This window comes from Biomphalaria glabrata, chromosome 1 (genome assembly GCF_947242115.1).
Source record: "Biomphalaria glabrata chromosome 1, xgBioGlab47.1, whole genome shotgun sequence".
NCBI lineage: Eukaryota > Metazoa > Mollusca > Gastropoda > Planorbidae > Biomphalaria > Biomphalaria glabrata.
Window position 1 is genome coordinate 81,388,262 of NC_074711.1, and position 21,301 is coordinate 81,409,562.

General features: G+C 34.6%; 1 protein-coding gene across 2 annotated transcripts in view; it reads right to left on the bottom strand.

Annotated features, from left to right (window-relative positions):
• LOC106077250 (mitogen-activated protein kinase kinase kinase 20-like) overlaps positions 1–21,301 on the bottom strand; it is a 33,364-nt gene that overhangs the window by 6,685 nt on the left and 5,378 nt on the right. For both annotated transcript variants that reach the window (XM_056018039.1, XM_056018038.1), the window contains exons 10-20: positions 16,216–16,345; positions 15,596–15,647; positions 14,667–14,802; positions 14,132–14,176; positions 13,943–13,973; positions 13,282–13,418; positions 12,698–12,763; positions 12,017–12,106; positions 1,176–1,304; positions 220–294; positions 37–134 (exon numbers count right to left, since the gene is read on the bottom strand). In XM_056018039.1, coding sequence (XP_055874014.1) covers positions 37–134; positions 220–294; positions 1,176–1,304; positions 12,017–12,106; positions 12,698–12,763; positions 13,282–13,418; positions 13,943–13,973; positions 14,132–14,176; positions 14,667–14,802; positions 15,596–15,647; positions 16,216–16,345 — 989 coding nt within the window. The remainder of the gene's footprint in view (positions 1–36; positions 135–219; positions 295–1,175; positions 1,305–12,016; positions 12,107–12,697; positions 12,764–13,281; positions 13,419–13,942; positions 13,974–14,131; positions 14,177–14,666; positions 14,803–15,595; positions 15,648–16,215; positions 16,346–21,301) is intronic.

A 21,301-nucleotide genomic window follows, 5' to 3' on the forward strand; every position in this document is an offset into this window, starting at 1 on the left:
ATGATTCTCAAACTTTGATTAGGATTTCATATTTACCTTTTTAGCGTAAGAAGAACAGATTTCTGGACAGATGAAGAGTTCTCTGTGTCCAGTTCATATTTGAATCTTGTGAAATGAGGTTTGTGAACAGTTGGCTGAAACCAGAGAATTTCAGCTTGTAAAATAAATGATGAGGTGATGATAAGCAAATAAGAGCAGATTTAATAACCATACACTTACCTCATACGTAACAACACATTCAATTGCCATGTCTGGAAACACGCCTTGATACCAGGAGTTCATTATGAAAGGAGGCTGCAGGATACAAAACAGAGTTCAACACTGTCTATCTCTATCAAATATTGAGAAGTAGAGTATAATACTATCAGTAAACATGCTTTAGTGAAGATAGAACAACTTAGTGAAAATAGAACTACTTTTTAAAACAACAAAGCTTATATTAAGCATACTTGTATCAATTAGTTTGGATCAGTCATGAATTAAATGAGTAACAGATTTAGACTAGCAATAAAAAAGCATTCACAAAGGTAAACAATGTGGCAGTGGATGGCTGCCTGGTCGTGCAGTTTGCACGCTGGACTGTCGTTCGGACTTATCGATGGTCCCGGGTTCAAACCCGGCCCACTCCCATCCCCCGCCATCCTGCGGGAGGTTTGGACTAGGAAGTAATTATCTTCAACTCTGAAGGAACATCCGAAATAAGTAAAAACAAAAATGGGGAACAACCTGAATTCGAATTCATGGCTCAAGCCTTATCAGGCTTCTCAAGCCAACATGGTAACCACTCTGCTAGTGAAGAGCTTATGAACATGGAAGATTGTAAAGTTATCTATTGTATCTATAGTCTTGTCCTATTTTTCAGGTTTGTGTTCACTACGACTCAAACAATGACCTATAAGAGGGACTAATTCAGCTTATACCACCACCTCAGCCAATTACAATTTCTTTCCCTTGTTCGAGATACCAAACAAAATAATTATTAATTTAATTTAATAATTAACTAATTGGTTAATTTATTTTTTTTTAATTGACTTTTTGGGTTGTCAGGTTAAGGAAATAATTGTGCACAATTTCATGTACAAGCGTTTTACAAGGCAGACAGACAGAGTGAGTTTTAAAATAGAACTACTTAGTGAAACTGTTGTGTGTCCCAAGAAAATTGAGAACAACTTTACCTGCTGCAGTTTACAAGTCCCAAAGGCAGGTTTTGTACATGTGATTGCTACCTCTTTCACCAGAGTGACCACTGGTTTGTCTTCCTCTTCCTCTAAGTCAACATCAACATACATCTTCCATTTGGTTTCCTTGGGATGATAAAGAAAATAAATGCTTTGCATTGTTTCATTTTCTTCTAAAAACATCGGGTCACAGACACGCCATATGAGCAGAAATACATTTACTTTCTAAATAAGAAAAACATGAATTCCCTAACTCCCTAAAAGTGATCAATGTCCTTCACAGGCTAAGTTCTCTTCAAAACACTATTAGTTGGAGTCTTCTCCCATCGTAAGGTTTCGATCTCCATCCTCTTCAACAATTCCAGTCCAAGCAGTTACGGAGATTGACCATATTTTTAAAACGAAAGGAGAAAGCTGGGAGCTAGGGTGAAAACAATGACGTGAAGAAAAAAAAGGAAAATATAAAGGAAATGTAGGAGAGGAGACATAAAGAGATAGGGAGATAGTAAAAGGAAAGTGAAGAGAGAGAGAGATGGTGAAAGAAGAGACAGATAAAGAGATAGGGAGATAGTAAAAGGAAAGTGAAGAGAGAGAGAGATGATGAAAGAAGAGACAGATAAAGAGGTAGGGAGATAGTAAAAGGAAAGTGAAGAGAGAGAGAGATGGTGAAAGTGATGCACACAATGACAGTGAGCTAGACCAGAGCCGCTCAAATCCACCCTCACACCTCATCCTGGCGATAACGTGCAGGGGCGGGGGGTGTGCGGTACGGAAGACTCTCGGTGCCAGCTTTGATGAAGGTAGAGATAAGTAGAAACGATAATAATCAAAGCAATTTATGAATGTCATTACGGCTGGAGGGTACACATTCATCATCCCACACACCACAAAAGCATACCTGAACTAATCTAATATTAGGGCCATCAGCCAGCACCCTGATCCTATGAATGTACATAAAGAGGGGAGGACGTTTTTAAAAAGCACAGTCCTTCTTCTGCCACTAGAATTGTATACACGTTAAACTGAGAGAGTGCTAAAGCCAGACCCCCCAATGCAGTACATGACAATGGTGTGCGCTCACAATCGTTAATGTTCGTAAGAAATTGTTAAATTGGCTCATAGGAGTCCTACACAATCTGGACAACTGACCCAAATAAGTTGAAAAGTACGGGGAGGAGGGGCAAGGCTGTGTAGTTGTGTGTTGGTATAGTGCTCAATCTTGCACTGACCTATACAATAACATCGTTTTCTACTACACCAGGGGTTCTCAACCTGTGGATCGCGACCCCTTTGGGGGTCGAATGACCATTTGCCAGGGGTCGCCTAAGACCATCGGAAATTTAAGTTTTTCTTTAATTTTACATTGAAATTATTTTTTTGGTCATTTCCTACAAATTGAAACAAAGACATTTGTACCATTGATGGTATACAATTACAATCTAAAGTATAAAGTAAAGGGGTGTTACTCAGATTACGTCTATATGCGATAACTCATTAAACGATTGTGAAGCGTCTATTAAATGAAATAAAAATGGGGGGGGGGGGGGGGAAAGACATATTTAAAGACCCGAACTTATTACCAGACGATACAGAGGGCACTTTTAGAGAGTGTAATATCATTGCTTGAAGGTAGACATATTTTTCCATTGGTAGCTACTTCTTTTTTCAAACCGCTTTGCTGAACTCCAAGGCGGAATCAAACATTATTTCAATGGTGAAGATTTGAGCTCGTCTTGAAACTATTAGTGGAAACTGTTAATACGTAATTGTTTTCTAGCCCATGTTATTGAAGGGAAACTATTCATGACTCAACATCCCATGTACATGGATCTTAAACCAAAGAATGTTAGAAAAACAAAATATAACGAAGATTTTTTGCGGCCTGGTTTTATGAAGTCAGAGCAAACTGAGACGTCTAAGCTTTTGTAAAGAGGACATCCGGTAGTTTCGTTTTATAACTCACGGAGTCAAAAAAATCTAAACTCATCATCAAAACAGCAGCCGTTATCACTTCTTGTTTGGTGGCTCTCAGCATTGACAGATCTATCAAATCTCACACCATTTCCAGCTGTCAAAGACATTGTTGGAGTTCTGAATGGAGCCGAATTCGTCACTAAATTTAATGCAATTTTCTTATCTAATGACACATTTCCAATTGAGCATAGTTCTGCTGATATTTTCGATCAAGTAATTCAGGCAATGATATCTTCTCCGCTTCCAATATTTAGCATCCAGCTTTATGAATTCACAGACGTTGACAACTGTTCACAATGACTGGTTTACGTGATTTTCAAGACGAGTTTCTATTTTAAAAACCTCTCGAAACAACCTCTAAAGCACGTTGTAAAGTTTAAAAAGTAGGCTCAGTTTGGGAAAACTATAAGATCTCGTGGAAAAAAAATGCGTGGTGTCTGCACAGATTGTGCTTCGAGTATGCTTAGATGTCAGTTTTTATTTTAACGTCTGTTTCTGAATGAGTCACCAAAAGTCATTGAAACTTACTTTAGGATTTATAGCATTAGCAACAAAAAAAAAAAAAAAAAAAGCCACCAGCATTAGATCAATAGCGATGCAGCTGAAAAGTATTTATTTTTAATGTTAGTTCCACAATGGACCTCATTCACCAATCGTAAACAAACAACATTTAGCCACGTGGTGCTTTATCTCTTCTATATAATTTACCATCTCATGTTTAATTCACGATGGTTGTCACGTGACAGTTTTTTCCATTGTTTTATCAATAAGATCACGTGACTAAATGTTGTTTGTTTACGATTGGTGAATGAGGTCCATTCTGAATCAAGTGCTTGCTGACATCTCCCGTTCTATCTCTTTGTGCCTTCTTCTTCCATTTCCAACAACATATCTTTGCGAAACTTGTTTCTCCAGTTTGCTAGCTATCAAGTCTAAATTCAGAAATAGACTGAATGATAGACTGATGCTGAAAATGACATTCGTTGTGATCTTGCAAAGTCTGTTCCTAGAATTGCTGAGCTGGTGAATCAGAAACACTCTCAACATTCGTAATAATGTTGGCTTGTTTGCAAACACTGTTGCAGTAATATTTTTGTAGCAATATAGTTTACTGTATCAACGACTGCAGGCTTAACGTTTTACATGCCTAGTAATACATTTCAAATTGTGACTTAATTATGCAACATGAATTTAATAAACATCCAATAGAAAAGTAAATAAAAGAAAGTTATAACAGTAATTTATTTTTAGTAATTTAAGCACAATTTTGTATACAATGACATAATGCTTAAATAAATCATAAATTAAAAATTTGATTATGATTTTATAACGTTAGCTAAATCACATTTAGGGCCTACTTAGGCCTAAGGCCGAAACAAATTATGGTTGGGGGGTCGCCGCCTGGTGGAGAATCGTATTAGTGGGTCGCCGAGCTAAAAAGGTTGAGAACCGCTGTACTACACTGTCCACATTAAACATATAAATCCAACTATCGAATTACTTAGGGAAATCTTTTGACTCCAGTCCAGCTTAAGTAACTAGTATTAAACTTAGGTGGTAATATCGATTTTAAAAGAAACCTCAGACATTTAAAAAGGAACCTCAGACATTTGTGTTCTCAAATTCATCATTACAATTCTTTTTATCATCTTGCGCATTTGTCATGGGTTCAAAAAAACCTGGACACGCATCTTTAAAAAAACAAAACGTCTTTAACAACGTTCCCAGAAATTTGACAGTTTGTGCATATCTTTAGGGGGGAAAATACTACTTTAAAATACTGCTTAATTGGCCACACAGGGAAAAATCAGATTTGACAGTCATAATTTTTTCAAAATATAATCTTCTTGGATCTGAAGGGCTATACCAGTGATGCCCAAAATACGGCCCGCGGACCCATCCGGCGCGTGACGTGGTTCTATCCGGCCCGCCGAAACATCGGCACAGAGTGTAGAAAATCCACTTGTACAAAAAAAAAAGTCTTAAAAATATCTTTCCCTAGGTAGGATAAATGGATTGGTACCGTCAGTAAGCCAACGTATTTATCTATAAACAAAGAGAGGCTCTTGATGAAGATAACATTCAACAGCTTTATGAAACCAAACTCATTAATAAATAAGTCGGCATTCTTGGTTTGAGACGTGATTGTTAGATTACACCTAGAGTGGAGAACTGAAGAGAATATTTACCAAAAAGAGAGAACAATGAGTCGGCCGTAAGGCGATTTTCTGTTGCCAATAACGTGTCAACTGACATATCTGATACCTCTCAAAATTTTGGTATTTAGTCGCGACAAAAACAACAGTTTTGAAATCAGAAAAGAGGTAGCTATTAGGAGCACGCATGGGACCACCAGTGGCGAAGCACTGTCAAAGAAGTCTCAACCATCACAGAGAATCTTTTTCCCTTGGAGAAATTTGTGAGAGTGACTTCTGATGGTGCCACAAGTATGGTTGAAAGCAACAGCTAATAGAAGTCAAGTAGAACCGAGCCTCTGTAGTTTCGATGAATTATTCAGCAACAAAATCTATGTGGCAAGGAGTTCATTCTGGACCAACTGATGATGATCGTGTTCAGATTGAACAATATTCGTCGTTTCTAAAAAAAAAAAAATCCATTAGCGGCCAATGTGTTAAGTACGCAGACAGAGCTGCAACTGAAACTGGTTGGCCTCCTTCAGTCGTAGAACGACTATGGTTCATCTCCACACTTCCTCATGTGGCTGTGGAGCCCTATTTTGGAGAGACACTCCAGTCCACAAATATTGTAGGTTAAGGTGGCTTTTGCTTCGGTTGTAGAGGAGCTGGCCATTTTTCGTCTTGTACGTTTTTCTTCCTGAGCCGAGACCCATGTTCTTTCACTGACCATGCTGGGAATACCTGTTCGCACAAGGATCTCAGTATTGCACACTTTTTCTTTCCATGTGATTTTCAAGACCCTACGGAGACATCGCAAATGGAATGAGTTTAGTTTTCTCTCTTGCTTTGCGTAGGTGGTCCATGATTCACTGCCATACAGCAGTGTACTTATAACGCATGCCTTGTAGACTTCCATTTTGGTCACTGTAGTGAGCTTCTGGTTTTCCAAAACTAAGTCTCACGTCCTACTCTGGACAATGTATTCATCACATATCTCATGTGTCTGAAGTAGATTACGACCACCTCGAGTTTTTATGACATAAATCAAACCTTCGCCATGAGAACTTACGTGTCTTTATGACATAAATCAAACATTTGCCTTCAGTTCTAAGCACGACTCCATCTTATCAAAGAAACAGAACTCCAGGAGACAAGTGCAGTCTGCGGATGAAATACTTTTGACAAATCCTTTTTTTTTTTTTGATAGCCTACATTTTATTTCTAATATCCAACAGTTATTTTAAACCAAATAAATCTCACATATGATGATAAACAGCCACAAAGGATATGTACCAGTAAGGATGTCTCACAATTTGAATCGATCTACTGCTTGTACAGATCAACACAATAATTTGGTAAAGGAAAAAAAATGTAAGCCTCCGTCGCCGCCAAAAATATGTTATTCACTAAACGTAATGTTATGTGAATCTAATATTATGCTATTCACTAAACCTAATTTTATGTGAATCTAATGTTATGTTATTCACTAAACCTAATGTTATACTGTATTTGAATAATTTAATCTTATGTTATATGCATTGACATAGCTTCGTTATGTCTGCGCTGCATGTGGCAAAATATGTAGGTCGCAGCTGGGACTAAGTATCCACATGAAATGTAGCACTCACTCTTCGGACTCGAGAAAATCTTTATTACAATGTTCCCCTCAAATATAGTTGATCTCTATCATAATTTATTCAAGTATTAAAAACTTAGTTAAAAAAAAACAACGCCTAACTATAAAAGTACACAAAATTGTCAATGAAACAAATCATATCATATGCGTGTATGAATATTGGCCACTGAAGGAGTGTAGACTATATGACCAGTGTAAATATTTTTTACAAGCCTCAAAATGAGTATGTGATCACACTTGGTATATAGATGTAGCAAACACTGGAAAATATAGGAACATCATTAAGTGGGAACAAATATGAGGGTAGAAAACGTTTCATCTCAACAGCTGTCAAACCCAAGCAAAATGTGAACTGGCCCAGGGGGGTGGTGGCGGTGGTGGTGGATGACGGCTATCGAGTCCAATCTTGATATTTTCTCAAACTCCAAAGCTGCTCCACCTACCCCCCCCCCTCCCAAACCCATCGCGTCTGGGTGGCTTTAATTACAGAACGAGAACAAATCTGACAGTCAAGTCTGATGGTACGAACTCAAACTAGGGGACGCTTTCTCCCAGACGTTTGTGTTTGTCTTTCGCTGACATCACCGTTGGCAGACATCTTCAGTCGTTCCCAAACAATCTCGGGATGATATCTAGCCTACGACTTTTGCCTCTTCCCTAGAACTTTGCCGCTTGCCTGAAACTTTGCATTCTCACTAGACCGCTGCCTTCTTTCTAGACATTTTCCTCTCTCTAGACCATTTCCTCTCTCTAGACCTTTGTTTTCTCTCTAGACCTTTACCCCACTCCATGGACATTTACCTTCTCTTTAGACCATTCCTTTCTCTCTAGACGATTGCTTCCTCCCTGAACCTTTACCTTCTCTCTAGACCTTTACCTTTTCTCTAGACCTTTAACCAAACCCTGGACATTTACCTTCTCTCTAGACCTTTGCCTCCTCCCTAGATCTTTGGTTTCTCTCTAGACCTTTAACCCAACCATGGACCTTTACCTTCTCTCTAGACCTTTACCTTCTCTCTAGACCTTTAACCCCAACCCTGGACATTTACCTTCTCTTTATACCGTTCCCATCTCCAAGACGTTTTCTTCCTCCCTGAACCTTTACCTCTCCTTAGATCGTGTCTCCTCCTTTAATCTCCTCGATAGAGCCTACAATAACGACTAACATAAAGTGCAGACTGACAAAAACCAACAAAAACCAACAAAAAATAAATAACTATGTGGGATATCAGAGAAATAACAAAAGCCCACAATGATTAGACTTAGTAGTTTCGCCTGCACCCGATCTCCCCCCCCCCCCCCCCCGTCTCAGTTCTATGTCTCTCAGAATTATCGTCTTCTCAGTAGACTGCCTTGATCTCTGGCACTGATGCACCGGGCTGTTTGAAACGAATTGTCTTCGAGCTTTCATCAACCGACGCAGTTGGGCTGGGGGAGCGGAGGAGGAGAAGATAAAGGAGATGAGTGCTCCTAGATGTACGCCCTCTAGATGTACGCCCTCTATCTCAACTGGATCAGGCAGATGAGACAGAGGCTCAGACGACAGCGAGACTGCCAGCGAGGATAGCAGGGGGGGAAAAAGTCCGCAAGATGGCGCTTATCGTCTAACCTTCCATTCCAATTTTTTCCCCTAGTGAAATGATTCACAGAATAGGTGTGACACTGAGAATGGCTTCCTTTGTTCAGAAATGAACATGGACTGAGTTTGTGTGGAGGGGCGTCAGGATGTAAGTTCATATATTTGAGTTCGCGTGTTTCAGAAATTTCTGCCAGTCCTTATTTTTACCAACGCCTCTAAACAGACAGGTCTCTGGGCCTGCAGCTTGTCTTCTGCCAGAGCTAGTCTTTAAACCTTGTAGACGGTGACCTTCCCACGTCATGCATACATCAGATAATCTACAATGGTGGCGCCGAAATGGCGCGATGGGTAGATCTGAGTAGAATATGGACTAGACTTTCATGGGGAATAGAAAAAAAGAGCGAAGGAAAATTAAGTTTGACTTTCAACTAAACATAGATGTTAGTGTTTACATCTAAATCATAAATACAAAAGGTTTGTCTACAAGCCGAAAATGAAAGAGTAGTGCAGTATTTCAAGTGGCTAAGCAGTCCTAGCTGTGATCTACATATTCTGCCACATCCAAAGCAGACAAAACCATTGTCTGCCGACGGTCGATTTCTTTTTCTTTAAGTGTCATAAGGTTATCCGTCGTCTTCAGCGATTTCTTTTGGTCTAAAAAGTGTATCCCGCCTTTACAAAAATCCACTCGTGATTTGTCCCTGACGCTTACTTCCTGTCCCTGGTCAGGATAAGGGGAGAGAATTAGCTTGTAGATAGCAAGCTATTTCAAAACGTATCGACCTAGAAACTGAAGCAAGTGAAAGTATAATTCCTAATGATAGAAACAGAAAGGAAGTTTGGTCTATTGTCTGCATGATGTGTGGAGATCATAGTCGTAAAGACGTCACCACTGGAACTTCTGGAAGCCGAAGCTCCAACTTATAATTGGACAGAAAATGTGGATTACATATAAGACTCCATCGGTCTATAAATATATAGGCAAACAATTTCGTTTTATATCTGATCTGAATAAACGAGTCAAGGGTTTCACGTGTCTATATATTTATGTTCTTAACACAAATGCTTAAATCTGTAATGTTAACAATGAAAAATAATTGAATGGTTTTATTTAAAGATAAAAAAAAAAAAGGATGTCATTGCAACGGGGTATAATTTCATGCCACAAAAAAAGTAACCGTACACCGGGGAATCTAGATTCAACCCTGTTGTAAACAGCAGACGATACTAGTTTCCTACTGGGGTGCGAATTAAAACAGAAGAGTTCGCCCTGTTATCGCCTGCCTGTTGCCACGGTTCAGCAAGTGAGAGATTCTCCCCAGCAGACGAACAGAATACAATACAATGACAGCTTTTTTGGTTAATTAGAAGGTTAAAAGCTGGGTTTGGGTTGGATCTTTGGGGGGTGGGTGGGGTCAGAGAGAGGAGGAGGGAAGTCTGTGTTTTGAATTATAGATTTCATGGCCAGATAGAAAGGTCAAAAGAACACACACACACTAATTTTAGTTTTCTAGCCAAAGACAGAATTGCAGGATAGGAGATAACATAAGAAACAGTGTTTGTTTTTTTACAAAGCTTATATCAACTCACTCAGTCTGTCTGGTAAAAAATTTTCCAACACCCAATCTTGGATCAAGATGAAATTTAGCACAATTATTTCTTTTACCTGCCAACACAAGAAACAATTTTAAAAAATTAACCAATGTGTTAATTAACAATTGGTAATTAATTATTTTGCTTGGTATTTCAAACAAGGGAAATAAGTTTTACTTGACTGATAAGGTGTTATGAGTTGTATTAGTCCCCTTTTTTGTTTGTAAATAACTCTTTTCATTAGCAGCTCCTCGAGTTTGAATTCAGGTCGCTCACCTTTTTTTATAAATACATTTAAAAAATGATCACTCAGATAGCCCCTTCTCCACCCCCCCCACCCCTTTCCAACTGGTCCAGACAAGTGATAGGATCATAGGGCATTGAGAAAGCTAAAAGCCTGAAATAGTGCTACACAATTCAGTCTCCTCCCATCCCCTCCCCCTTCCATTAATTGCTACAAGAACATTATGGAAACATTTACAAGGTAAAATGATCAATCTTTCTTTATCACTAACCAAAACAAATTCAGAGTTTCTTGTGACGTTACCATAGCTGCCAAAGGAGCATAGAACAATTCACTATTGACTGAAGATGCGCGTTTAGAATAATCAGTCCTTGAGTTGTTGTTTCTTAAGGTGATAATAGATTACTGGGAAAAGAAGGCCCGTAACTCCACATTATCTTTCTGTGTATGACTTGAATCACAGGTCAATAAAGAATAATACAACTCAAACATTATATGTTTCAAATAAATTTGTGTCCCACTAAAGATTTAGTAGTGGCCAACTGAGTTTGGGTCTTGTTATTGATGACATACAAATATTTTATTGAACATTTTTTTTTACTTTTTCATCATGCTGGATAAGAGCAACACCCAAATACTAATGACAACAATCACAAATCCACAGACTTCACGTAACCAAACAACATCCAGTAAAATTCCTAGCCCTCAGGAGGCAGAGTCTAACACTGCATAAATGCTACACCAACATCAAACAGGCTTGTGCCAAAAAAAAAAAAAAAAAAACTTGCAAAAATTCATTCCCAATCAGAGAATCAGACCACAAGTTATCCATCTTATACCAAGTTATATGTATTCTCTTATAAGCTAACGTACAAAAAAATGTGACAATATTGCTAAAACAAAAGGCTGTAGAAACATTCAAGAGCAGCACTGTTTGTTTTATGTGAGTGTGTTATGTACTGACAATGAAAATAAAAATAAATAATATAAAAGTAAAATAAATAAACTTTTTTGAAAAGCTTAATTATATTAGTGAAATTGCATCAATTATTTTGAATCAATCATGTTATAATTAATAGATATAGACTAACAATAACAATTTCTGCAATTGGAAATATTTTAATTAATTGGTTGAATGGGATATATGGAGAAGCTTTCCAAGACACCTTTTCAAAAGCCATTTTAAAAAAATGATAAATAAGAAAATTGCTCAAGCCTGAATTCCAATTCAAGCCTTCATGATAGAAAGCAGACATGTTTTGTCACTGAGCTATTCAAGTACTTATAAAAATAGAAGGTTTTATTAGTCTACTGTTAGTTTAAAATTTTTAAGGAACAACCTAATTCTCTATATTGTGATTATTGTCACAAGTTGCCTGCCATTCATTTAGAAAATTTTCCATATGACATAAAACAAAAGTATTAATTATGACTAATTGATTAATTTTGTTATTGATTCATGTGTTGTCATTGACAATGAATAATTGTGTTAAGTTTTAACTTGATCTGAGAATGGGAAGTGGGACAAATAATGTGTCAAGATTTTGACCAGAGGGATGGAGTGATTTGATATAAGCAATCAGTAAAAAATAGTCCATTAGGAGTTTCCCCTTCAGAACAGGTGAAAAAAGTTTGACTGACCTTTGAACCTGAATTAAGATAAAACAAACTCACTTCTAATGTTTGTCCTTTCCTCAAATGATGTCCAATGATTAAAGTTATAGTCACAGACTCCCTGGGTAACAAGTTAGCTGTCTGGTCTGCCTGTTAAGAGAAAAAAAAAAGAATAATAAAAAATAATGTTTATGTTTAAAAAGAAAACTTTTAGAGCTGCTGACATTTCAAGAACAAGAAAATACAAATAATAATATTTCATTTAGGTAAACAAAACTTTTCTTTATATAGATTATTAGACCCTTTGAGCAATGGCGAGGGTTACAAAACAACTGTAAGCCCAAGGGAGACCTAAAGTAAAGTAAGTTAAGCTCCCCTTTCAGACCTAACGATCTATAGGGCAGATGATGTTAAAGTCATCTGTTTCTTTGGTCAATGATTAACAAGCAGGGTGTCATGTGGCCAGCACAACAACCAACCACCTTTACTTTCCCCAACTAAAGTCAGGTACCCATTAGAGTTGGATGGACTCACTTGCCATCGTGCCACCCACAGGAGGACTGAAAGGAGGACAAAAATGAACAGTAATTTAGAAATTTTACTTTGTAATTAAGCATCGTCTTTGATTCCATTACTTTGTAGTGTGGTTTGTATGGCACATAACAATATGCTCAGAGCTTTCAAGGTACACCAATCAAGGTCTAACACAAGCAAGTCTCAAAGTTTGTATTATCTTCTTACCTGTTTTGTTAATGGAGGAAAATTTAACAACCGAAAGTTGTGCGTTTTTAATGTGTCGATTTCCAGCTGAAAAACATAGTAAAAGACTTAACAATTAGATATTTAAAAACCTGACTATATAGTTTTTTTTAATTATATTAATAAGAGTTTCCAAAGCCATACTTTATAAGTCATACAAAAAAAAAGACATTTAATTTATTGTAACTTTTTTTTAGTTCTACATGTTAAGAAAAAAATAAATTTGAAATAAATAAACAGATGATAGATGGATTTGTATACAATGACATACAATACACAATACTCACATGAAACAGACAAAAAGTAAAATAAAAATAATACTTCTATTAAAAAAAAAAATGGTGATAAGGAAATGTTAGGATATTACGTAACGCCAAAGATCACCCAACTCTTTGTAAAAAATCGTAACAAGACTCAATAACAATGATGGGCACTAATTATCAAACCAAATGATGGACAACAATTGGCAAAACAAATGATGGGCAACAATTGGCAAAATAAAGAACACACATAACAAGATGAAAAAAAAAAGCTGTAATCCATTAAAATACACCTTTAAAACTTGCCTGAAAGTCCATGACATGCCCTACACTTGAGATTCCCATTTCTCTTAAATCTTTCTCAACCATTCGCAGTAGCCTTCTCCCATTTATATGATTCTGAAGAAACAGGTCAGCATACTGGGCTAGGTCTGCTGTGTTGCCTTGAAGTATAGCAAATAAAAACAAAGATATCAAAGAGAGTTTGGTTTTTCAACCTTCATGTGTGGATATGGAGTTGATGAATGAACGAATAACCATAATCCTATCTTCCTTTATACTAAATGCAGGACAGGTGAAAACACAAGACAGTTCTGCTTGTATTCTTAGTACAACAAGGATGAACATTGTAGTATTTTTTTTTACATGGAAACAGAGAGATTGATCAATTGATAATAACTTTCAGAAGTAGTTATACTTCTAAAGGTACTCCTTTCATATTTTTAAATATTCATATCAAAATATGTATCATTTTTTAAATAATCAGAATATTACAAATAAAATTACATCAAAAGCATAAATTAAGTAAGCATTATTAATCTTGTAGATTCATGTTAAAATTACAATCAATAGCGCATATATAATAATGATCATTGCATAAGTTAAGGTTAAAGTATTATGCTTAATAAAGTTGCAGCAATAAATTTTAAATTATAAAAGTATAAATAAAAGGAAGCAACTACCATACCTGAAGCTCTGAACTGCATTACCCACTGATACTACATATTGGAAAAGAGATGAAATTATAAGGAATTAAAAATTGTGATATTTTTTATATAATTCTATTGAATTTATTTGTTTTTTGTTTGTTTGTTTTTCAAAAAAGTTAATTGAAAAGTTGTTGTTTTTTTTTGCACTGGGACAAAGAGACACTTACCACATCAACATCCCTCCAAGTGTTTACATCATAGTCTTCAAGTTTCTGCGGAATGGAAATATAGAGCAATAAATGTAATCCTAACATCAGAGAATCAATTTTTAAAAAGTACTTGAACAATGTTGGCAGCTAGAAAAAAAACAACACTTTAACACTACATAATATAATAAATGAGGTCTGTAGTGAGATACACTACATGGCAATTACAAAAAATCATTGTAATAAAACAATAATAATCTTTATTATCCTTGAGGAAATTTGTCTTCCAATAGTGCATTAAACATAACAATACATTATAAAAGCATACAACTTTTGATTGCACACAAAATATACGTTCAAAGCAAAGTTTTTTTTTAAACACTTCATGTAGATTTTACATTTAAAAGTTGGATAATATATATTACTAATTGAAAAAAAGCTTTCTTGCGTCTCTAGATCTATAAAATGTCAATAAAAAAAAACACAATTAAGATTAAATATATAATACTCTTTATATTTCTGTTGGTTACAACTCACAAATACAAGGGAGACTAACCACAATATTAAACTGTTGTATAAGAGATCTTTCTCTTTCCTTTAACTGGAGTTCTCTTTCCTTCAGCTCCTGCTCTTTGTTACAGATATCTTTCTCAGCCCTTTTCAGTCTCTCCAGCGTGGCTTGAATCTCCTTTCTGTATTAGGGTGAAACACATTTAGACATTATGCTAATGTAGTCTGAATGTTTTAAATATAGTTACATTTAAAGATACATTAAGGCTAACAAATAAATGGAGCTGGATATTGTGATATTATGAGCAGGAGTAAAAAGGGTTTTTTTTTTGTTTGGTTGCTAGAGATGATACCTTAGAATATAAGGTAAATTCTTTTAGTATGAAAAAGTTTTTTTCATTTACAAATAAAAAATGATTTTCCTAGATATGAACCATAGTGCCACAAATTGATTATAATACAAAATCTGATGAGTTCGAGTTTCTTCAAGTGAATGCTGTGTGGTGAGAAAAATATAACAAAAACATTACTATTATAACTACCAGAGAAAACTGACTTTTTAGAAAATATAGAAATACATTTGTATAGTCTAAATAATAATAATAATAATAATAATCTTTATTATCCGTAAGGAAATTTGTCTTACAATTTGTGCATTACACCAAACAAAAAACACTATAACTATAAGAAACCAAAGTGTACATTCACACCAGACTCACTCATAATTTACATGTGACAAAGTTTATACCAGATTGTTCTTATTTAATGATTTGATTGCCAGGGGATATTTTTCAATGTGTTCTATTTCTTTGAAATACTCATTTACGTCTGAGCTCTCTGAGAGCAGGGCAAGAAGAGCCGCATCATCAGCGAATTTTGTGAAGGAGCAACAAGAACTGGCACTTCTAGGAAAATGGTGGACTGCTTTTTGCATAAAACTAATTTAGTTATAAAAGCTAACTAAAAAAAACTTACTGCCAAACTCTCTTTTGATGGAGGAAGGAATTGGTCAGATCAGGAAGGGATTCTAAGAAAAAAAAAGAAAAAAAAATAACATCAAGACTACTATTGAAAACTTTTTTTAGGGGTTGAAAAAGTTTAAAAAAAAAATATATCAATGAAACATTGGGTATTTTCAAGACACTATCCATACAAATTTAATGCAATAAAATTGCCCCCATGTTAAAAGAGTTCCAATAACTGACCAGAAAAAATAATGAAATAATGAAGTTGAGTCATTTAGTTGTTTAATTATCTTCACCCTTTTTTTTAAGTCAGGTTAGGGGAGAGGGAATGTCTGTTAGTCAGAACTCATTCTCTTTGTCCCCCCCCCCCTACACACACACACAAGATCACCTTCAATAAAAGATTGAGATACACTTTCAAATTACCTTTCAACATGCCGAAAACCTAATATGTTAATGAGAAAAACCAACAATTTGTTAAAAGTTGTTATTAAATAATATAATATCTAGTATTAATAGCACAAGGGAGGGAATGAAAGAGTTCACTTATAAAGAAGTACAGTACATTTACTTTCATTTCAAGTGAATTTTTTAAAACTATTTAGTCTGTGTATGGTGTCTGTAGTTTACCATCTTCAGACATGGCCTTAAGTCTTGACAAGATCTGTGCAAATGTTGGTCTCAGCTTTGGTTCCAACAGCCAACATTGTTCCATCATTTTTCTAAAGCTCGGTGGACAAGAGCTGGGAATCATGAGTCTCTGGAACAATGAAATAAGTTGAATGAAATGTTATAGCCTGAAAAGAGCCTGCAGACAGAATCAAGTGTTTGTTAATCAGCATACAACTTCAACATTTCAGATCGAATCAATGTGTTTTGTGTCATGTATTTAGCCAAATATGCAACAAAGTTATTTGAGTTAGTGATATAATGTAAAGACATAACTTTTTAAGACAAAATTTGACAATTTTTCCAGAAAGCTGCAGTAAAAAAAAAAATTATAGTTCATTCTGAAAGAAATTATTAAAGCTAAATAACTTTGTCGACACTAAAAAAAAAAAAAAAAAAAACACTCAGAAGCTACATCTGAAGGTAGCCTTAAAAACAAAATGTAATGCTTCAGTTTTACTGATGATATTGAGTTATATAAGTGCTTTTGGTATGATTGCTATTACCTGAGAATCAGTCAAAAGAAATCTAAAATCTGACAAAGTAATGTAATCCACCATTTGGTTATGTATTATTAGTTTTGGAAAATAAATATGAAATAAAATCTCTTTATTATTCCTCATATCTTTATAAAGGTAAATTTATTTTTTAGTAATTACTAATTCATATTTAAGTTTTGTTTTAATTTAATGAGCACAAGTCAAGATAATAGAAAAAAAAAATCATTTAAAAACCCAAAGCCACATACACTACTTATTAAAATGTTTTTATAGCTGGAAGTTAGTTTGGCAGGTACCCAAAGTAATGTGTGGATTTAGGTAAAAAATCAATATTATTATTAAGCAAGTTGTAGGCCTATTTACTTAGTTGGTCGTCACACTGAAATGTAAATAATTCGCAATGGATTTAGACTTTTGTAAATAAAACTTCTACACTGCTAATACAGAGTTTTAAGAAAGAAATTAACCCAAAAATATTCAAATTTGGGCTAAACTATCAAATAAAAAAGCAACAATAACACATCCTAAAGAATAATGTACAGCCTCAGGTTTCAAAGGAATTGTAAATGTTAGTTATTGTCCTCTGAAGTTTGTGTTAGTCTGTCATAAACTGGCACTTTTCTACTAGAAAATGATTAGTTAATAAACTATTATGAAAAGATCCAGACCTACTACTTCCTTCCCATGGCTAATTGATGTCAGCATCTAGTCAGCAATATAAGGATTTCTGTTTCAAAAATGATGACAAGTCTTAGATGGCTTATGTCAAGTATTTAATTAGCACCTTAAGATGTAGATGTTTTTTTCTGTACTTTTTTTCCCCACCCACTTAGGTGATGGTGATTTTAAAAAGTGCATCTTTAAGTTACGAGAAAAAAAAATAATTTCTAACTTAAATAACACTTTTTTTTTTTAAGTTTTTTTTTTAGCGGCCCCCGTAAGGGGAAAAAGCCGCTATTAGGTTTGTGCAAAATGTCCGTCTGTCACACTCAGATCTCGAAAACTAGAAGAGATATGAAAAATATTATTTCATCATTAAATGCGGCTTGAAAAGTTTAGGTGCAACGGCTACTTTTGGTTTTCTAAAAGCAAACCGTTTAATTTATAAAATTAATTATGCAAGCGATTTTTTCATAAAAATACACCAATTCTAAAACAATTACGTAAATGTAAGGGAGGCAATGTTACAATATGCTAACAAAGATGGACAAAGTATGTGTATTTTCAGTATCACTAAGTCAAATATATTTTTAAAATGTACAGGAAATGTTTACAACAAATATAAATAATAGTTAAAGATGTTTTTTCTGGTCAACTAGCTGCTAAAATTAAAAGAAAACATTTCTGTTTGTTTATAAAGGCTAATAATGCATTTTGTATGTAAATATCACGCACATATTTTTAATGGACTTTTTATGCAGTGATTTTCGTGCAGTAGCGTAGCGTCGCTACATGACCCGGTGCTAAACCAATTCCTTAAATTTTTTAAAAAATCAAATTTTATTTATTTTTTCTTTAGTGCCCCCTTCCGAATAAAAGAAGATTATTTTTGTGCGTTTTGTCTGTTGGTCGGTCTGTCCGTCACGATTAGATTAAAAAAAACTAGAACTCTAAAAGCTATTGAAAATCTGATTTACACTTTAATGTTCCTCCCGTAACATCTCAATAGTGTTAAGTATCTAAAAATTGATTGTTCCGGATTTTTTTGTGCAAAACTAATCAACCCCAACAAATGTTTGTTTGCTCTTCTAATTTATATCACATTCAATTTCCATGCTTAAACGTTGCAAAAACACATTATCAATAATATGTTGTTCCGTTTTTTTATGTAAATAGCATATTAATGCTAAATCAAAATCTCTATACTGACTTATATTTCATTAAGTGTAAAAATGTTCCGGATATTGTTTTATAAAACATGAATTATGCCAAATGATTGTTTGAAATCGCATAATTTACTAATATTATACTTATATTATTTGACAATGCGTCACTATAATTTGGTTATCAATATCAAATTGTTCCGTATTTTCATCTTAAAACAAATTTTAAAAATATCGACAATAGGTTGTTCAGGGCTTTAAAAAAAAGTAATTTACTAGAATTGATTACTGAAAATTACTTTTTAGACATTTAATTTTTTTGCTAAAACATAACATAGAAGTTTTGTAATCGATAAAGAAAGTTCCGGATTTTGTTTCTTACAAATCGTCAAGAGAAATTTCCGAATTTATTTAAAAATCTACTAACGCCAAATAATTGTTTGAACTCCCTCTTCTAATTAATAAACAAATAATCTTCTCATTTACGAAATAATGTTTTTACGGATTTTTATGAAAAATATTTTAACTCACTACTCTCTTACAGTACATTTAACTTTCTACCTAAAACATAAAAAAATCTAATTATCGTTAATATTATGTTCCGATTTTTAAGGAAAACAGAATCCAAACACCAAAGGAAGGTATGAAAATCTCTCCACATGGCTGTAGTACAACTAATTTTTATACAAGACCATCCAAAAAATTTAATTAACGGTATTTCATTTATCTGAAATTCTCTTTTTCTTTTACTATTTATACAAACATCCGGAACAATCTATTATATAAACTTTTCAATTGTGTTCATACCTAAAAATTATTGCGATGTTTTGAAACGTAGAATAAAGGTTAATCAATTTTTAATAACTTTTAGTTGTTGTTTTTTTTATATCAAGATGACGGACAGACCGACTGACAGACAAAACGCAAAAACAATGCGGCTTTGATCCTTTTTAAATAAATTCTATTAGAACTCAGTGCACCAATGTCTATGAACCCTCGTTAAATATCTCGTGTAAATAAAGACATTTTTTTATGGTACCAGTACTAGCCTATTGTGAGGTAATGGAATTTTTTTTCTTTGACGTCATATGAATGGACTCTTTAAATGTAATGTTAAAAGAACGCACTCAGTGCACCAATGTCTATTAACCCTCGAAAAATTGCTTGTATTAATAAAAACATAATTTAGTCTAACTAAGCCGTGTGACGTAGTGGGTTTTTTTCCTTTGACGTCATATGGAATGAATTCTTTAAAAGAAATGCTAAAAGAACGCACTCGGTGCACCAGTGTCTATGAACACTCGAAAAATTGCTTGTATTAATAAAAACATATTTTAGTCTAACTAAGCCGTGTGACGTAGTGTTTTTTTTTCCTTTGACGTCATATGGAATGAATTCTTTAAAAGAAATGCTAAAAGAACGCACTCGGTGCACCAGTGTCTATGAACACTCGATAAATGGCTCGTAATGATGAAGGCGATTTTTATTCTAGCTAGGCCGTGTGACGTAGTGTTTTTTTTTCCTTTGACGTCATATGGAATGAATTCTTTAAATGAAATGCTTAAAGAACGCACTCGGTGCACCAGTGTCTATGAACACTCGATAAATGGCTCGTAATGATGAAACTTTGAATGACCTGTGAGATTATACAAACACTATGTAAAAGAAGAGATAAAAAATAACTCAGTGCACCAATGTCTATGAACCCTCGTTAAATATCTCGTGTAAATAAAGACATTTTTTTATGGTACCAGTACTAGCCTATTGTGAGGTAATGGAATTTTTTTTCTTTGACGTCATATGAATGGACTCTTTAAATGTAATGTTAAAAGAACGCACTCAGTGCACCAATGTCTATTAACCCTCGAAAAATTGCTTGTATTAATAAAAACATAATTTAGTCTAACTAAGCCGTGTGACGTAGTGGGTTTTTTTCCTTTGACGTCATATGGAATGAATTCTTTAAAAGAAATGCTAAAAGAACGCACTCGGTGCACCAGTGTCTATGAACACTTGAAAAATTGCTTGTATTAATAAAAACATATTTTAGTCTAACTAAGCCGTGTGACGGAGTGGTTTTTTTTCCTTTGACGTCATATGGAATGAATTCTTTAAAAGAAATGCTAAAAGAACGCACTCGGTGCACCAGTGTCTATGAACACTCGATAAATGGCTCGTAATGATGAAGGCGATTTTTATTCTAGCTAGGCCGTGTGACGTAGTGTTTTTTTTTCCTTTGACGTCATATGGAATGAATTCTTTAAATGAAATGCTTAAAGAACGCACTCGGTGCACCAGTGTCTATGAACACTCGATAAATGGCTCGTAATGATGAAGGCGATTTTTATTCTAGCTAGGCCGTGTGACGTAGTGTTTTTTTTTCCTTTGACGTCATATGGAATGAATTCTTTAAATGAAATGAAAAAAAAAACTCGGTATAGTAATGTTTATTAAGCCTCGTTATGTGACTCGGGTTTAAAAAAGGAATGATATCTTGATTTGGATCTAATCTAGATTTTTTAAACTAGATCTAGATTTTTATTACAGTATATCTAGATCTGGATTTATATTCTAATTAAAATTATTTTAGAGTCTATATCTAGAATTTGTAGATCTAGTTTAGACTAAAATAGACTAGATTAAGATGTAGAATTTCAATTTCTAAACTTAAAGTGTAAAAAAAAAGTGTAGATTTTCATTTCCAAACGTTTTGATCAATATTGT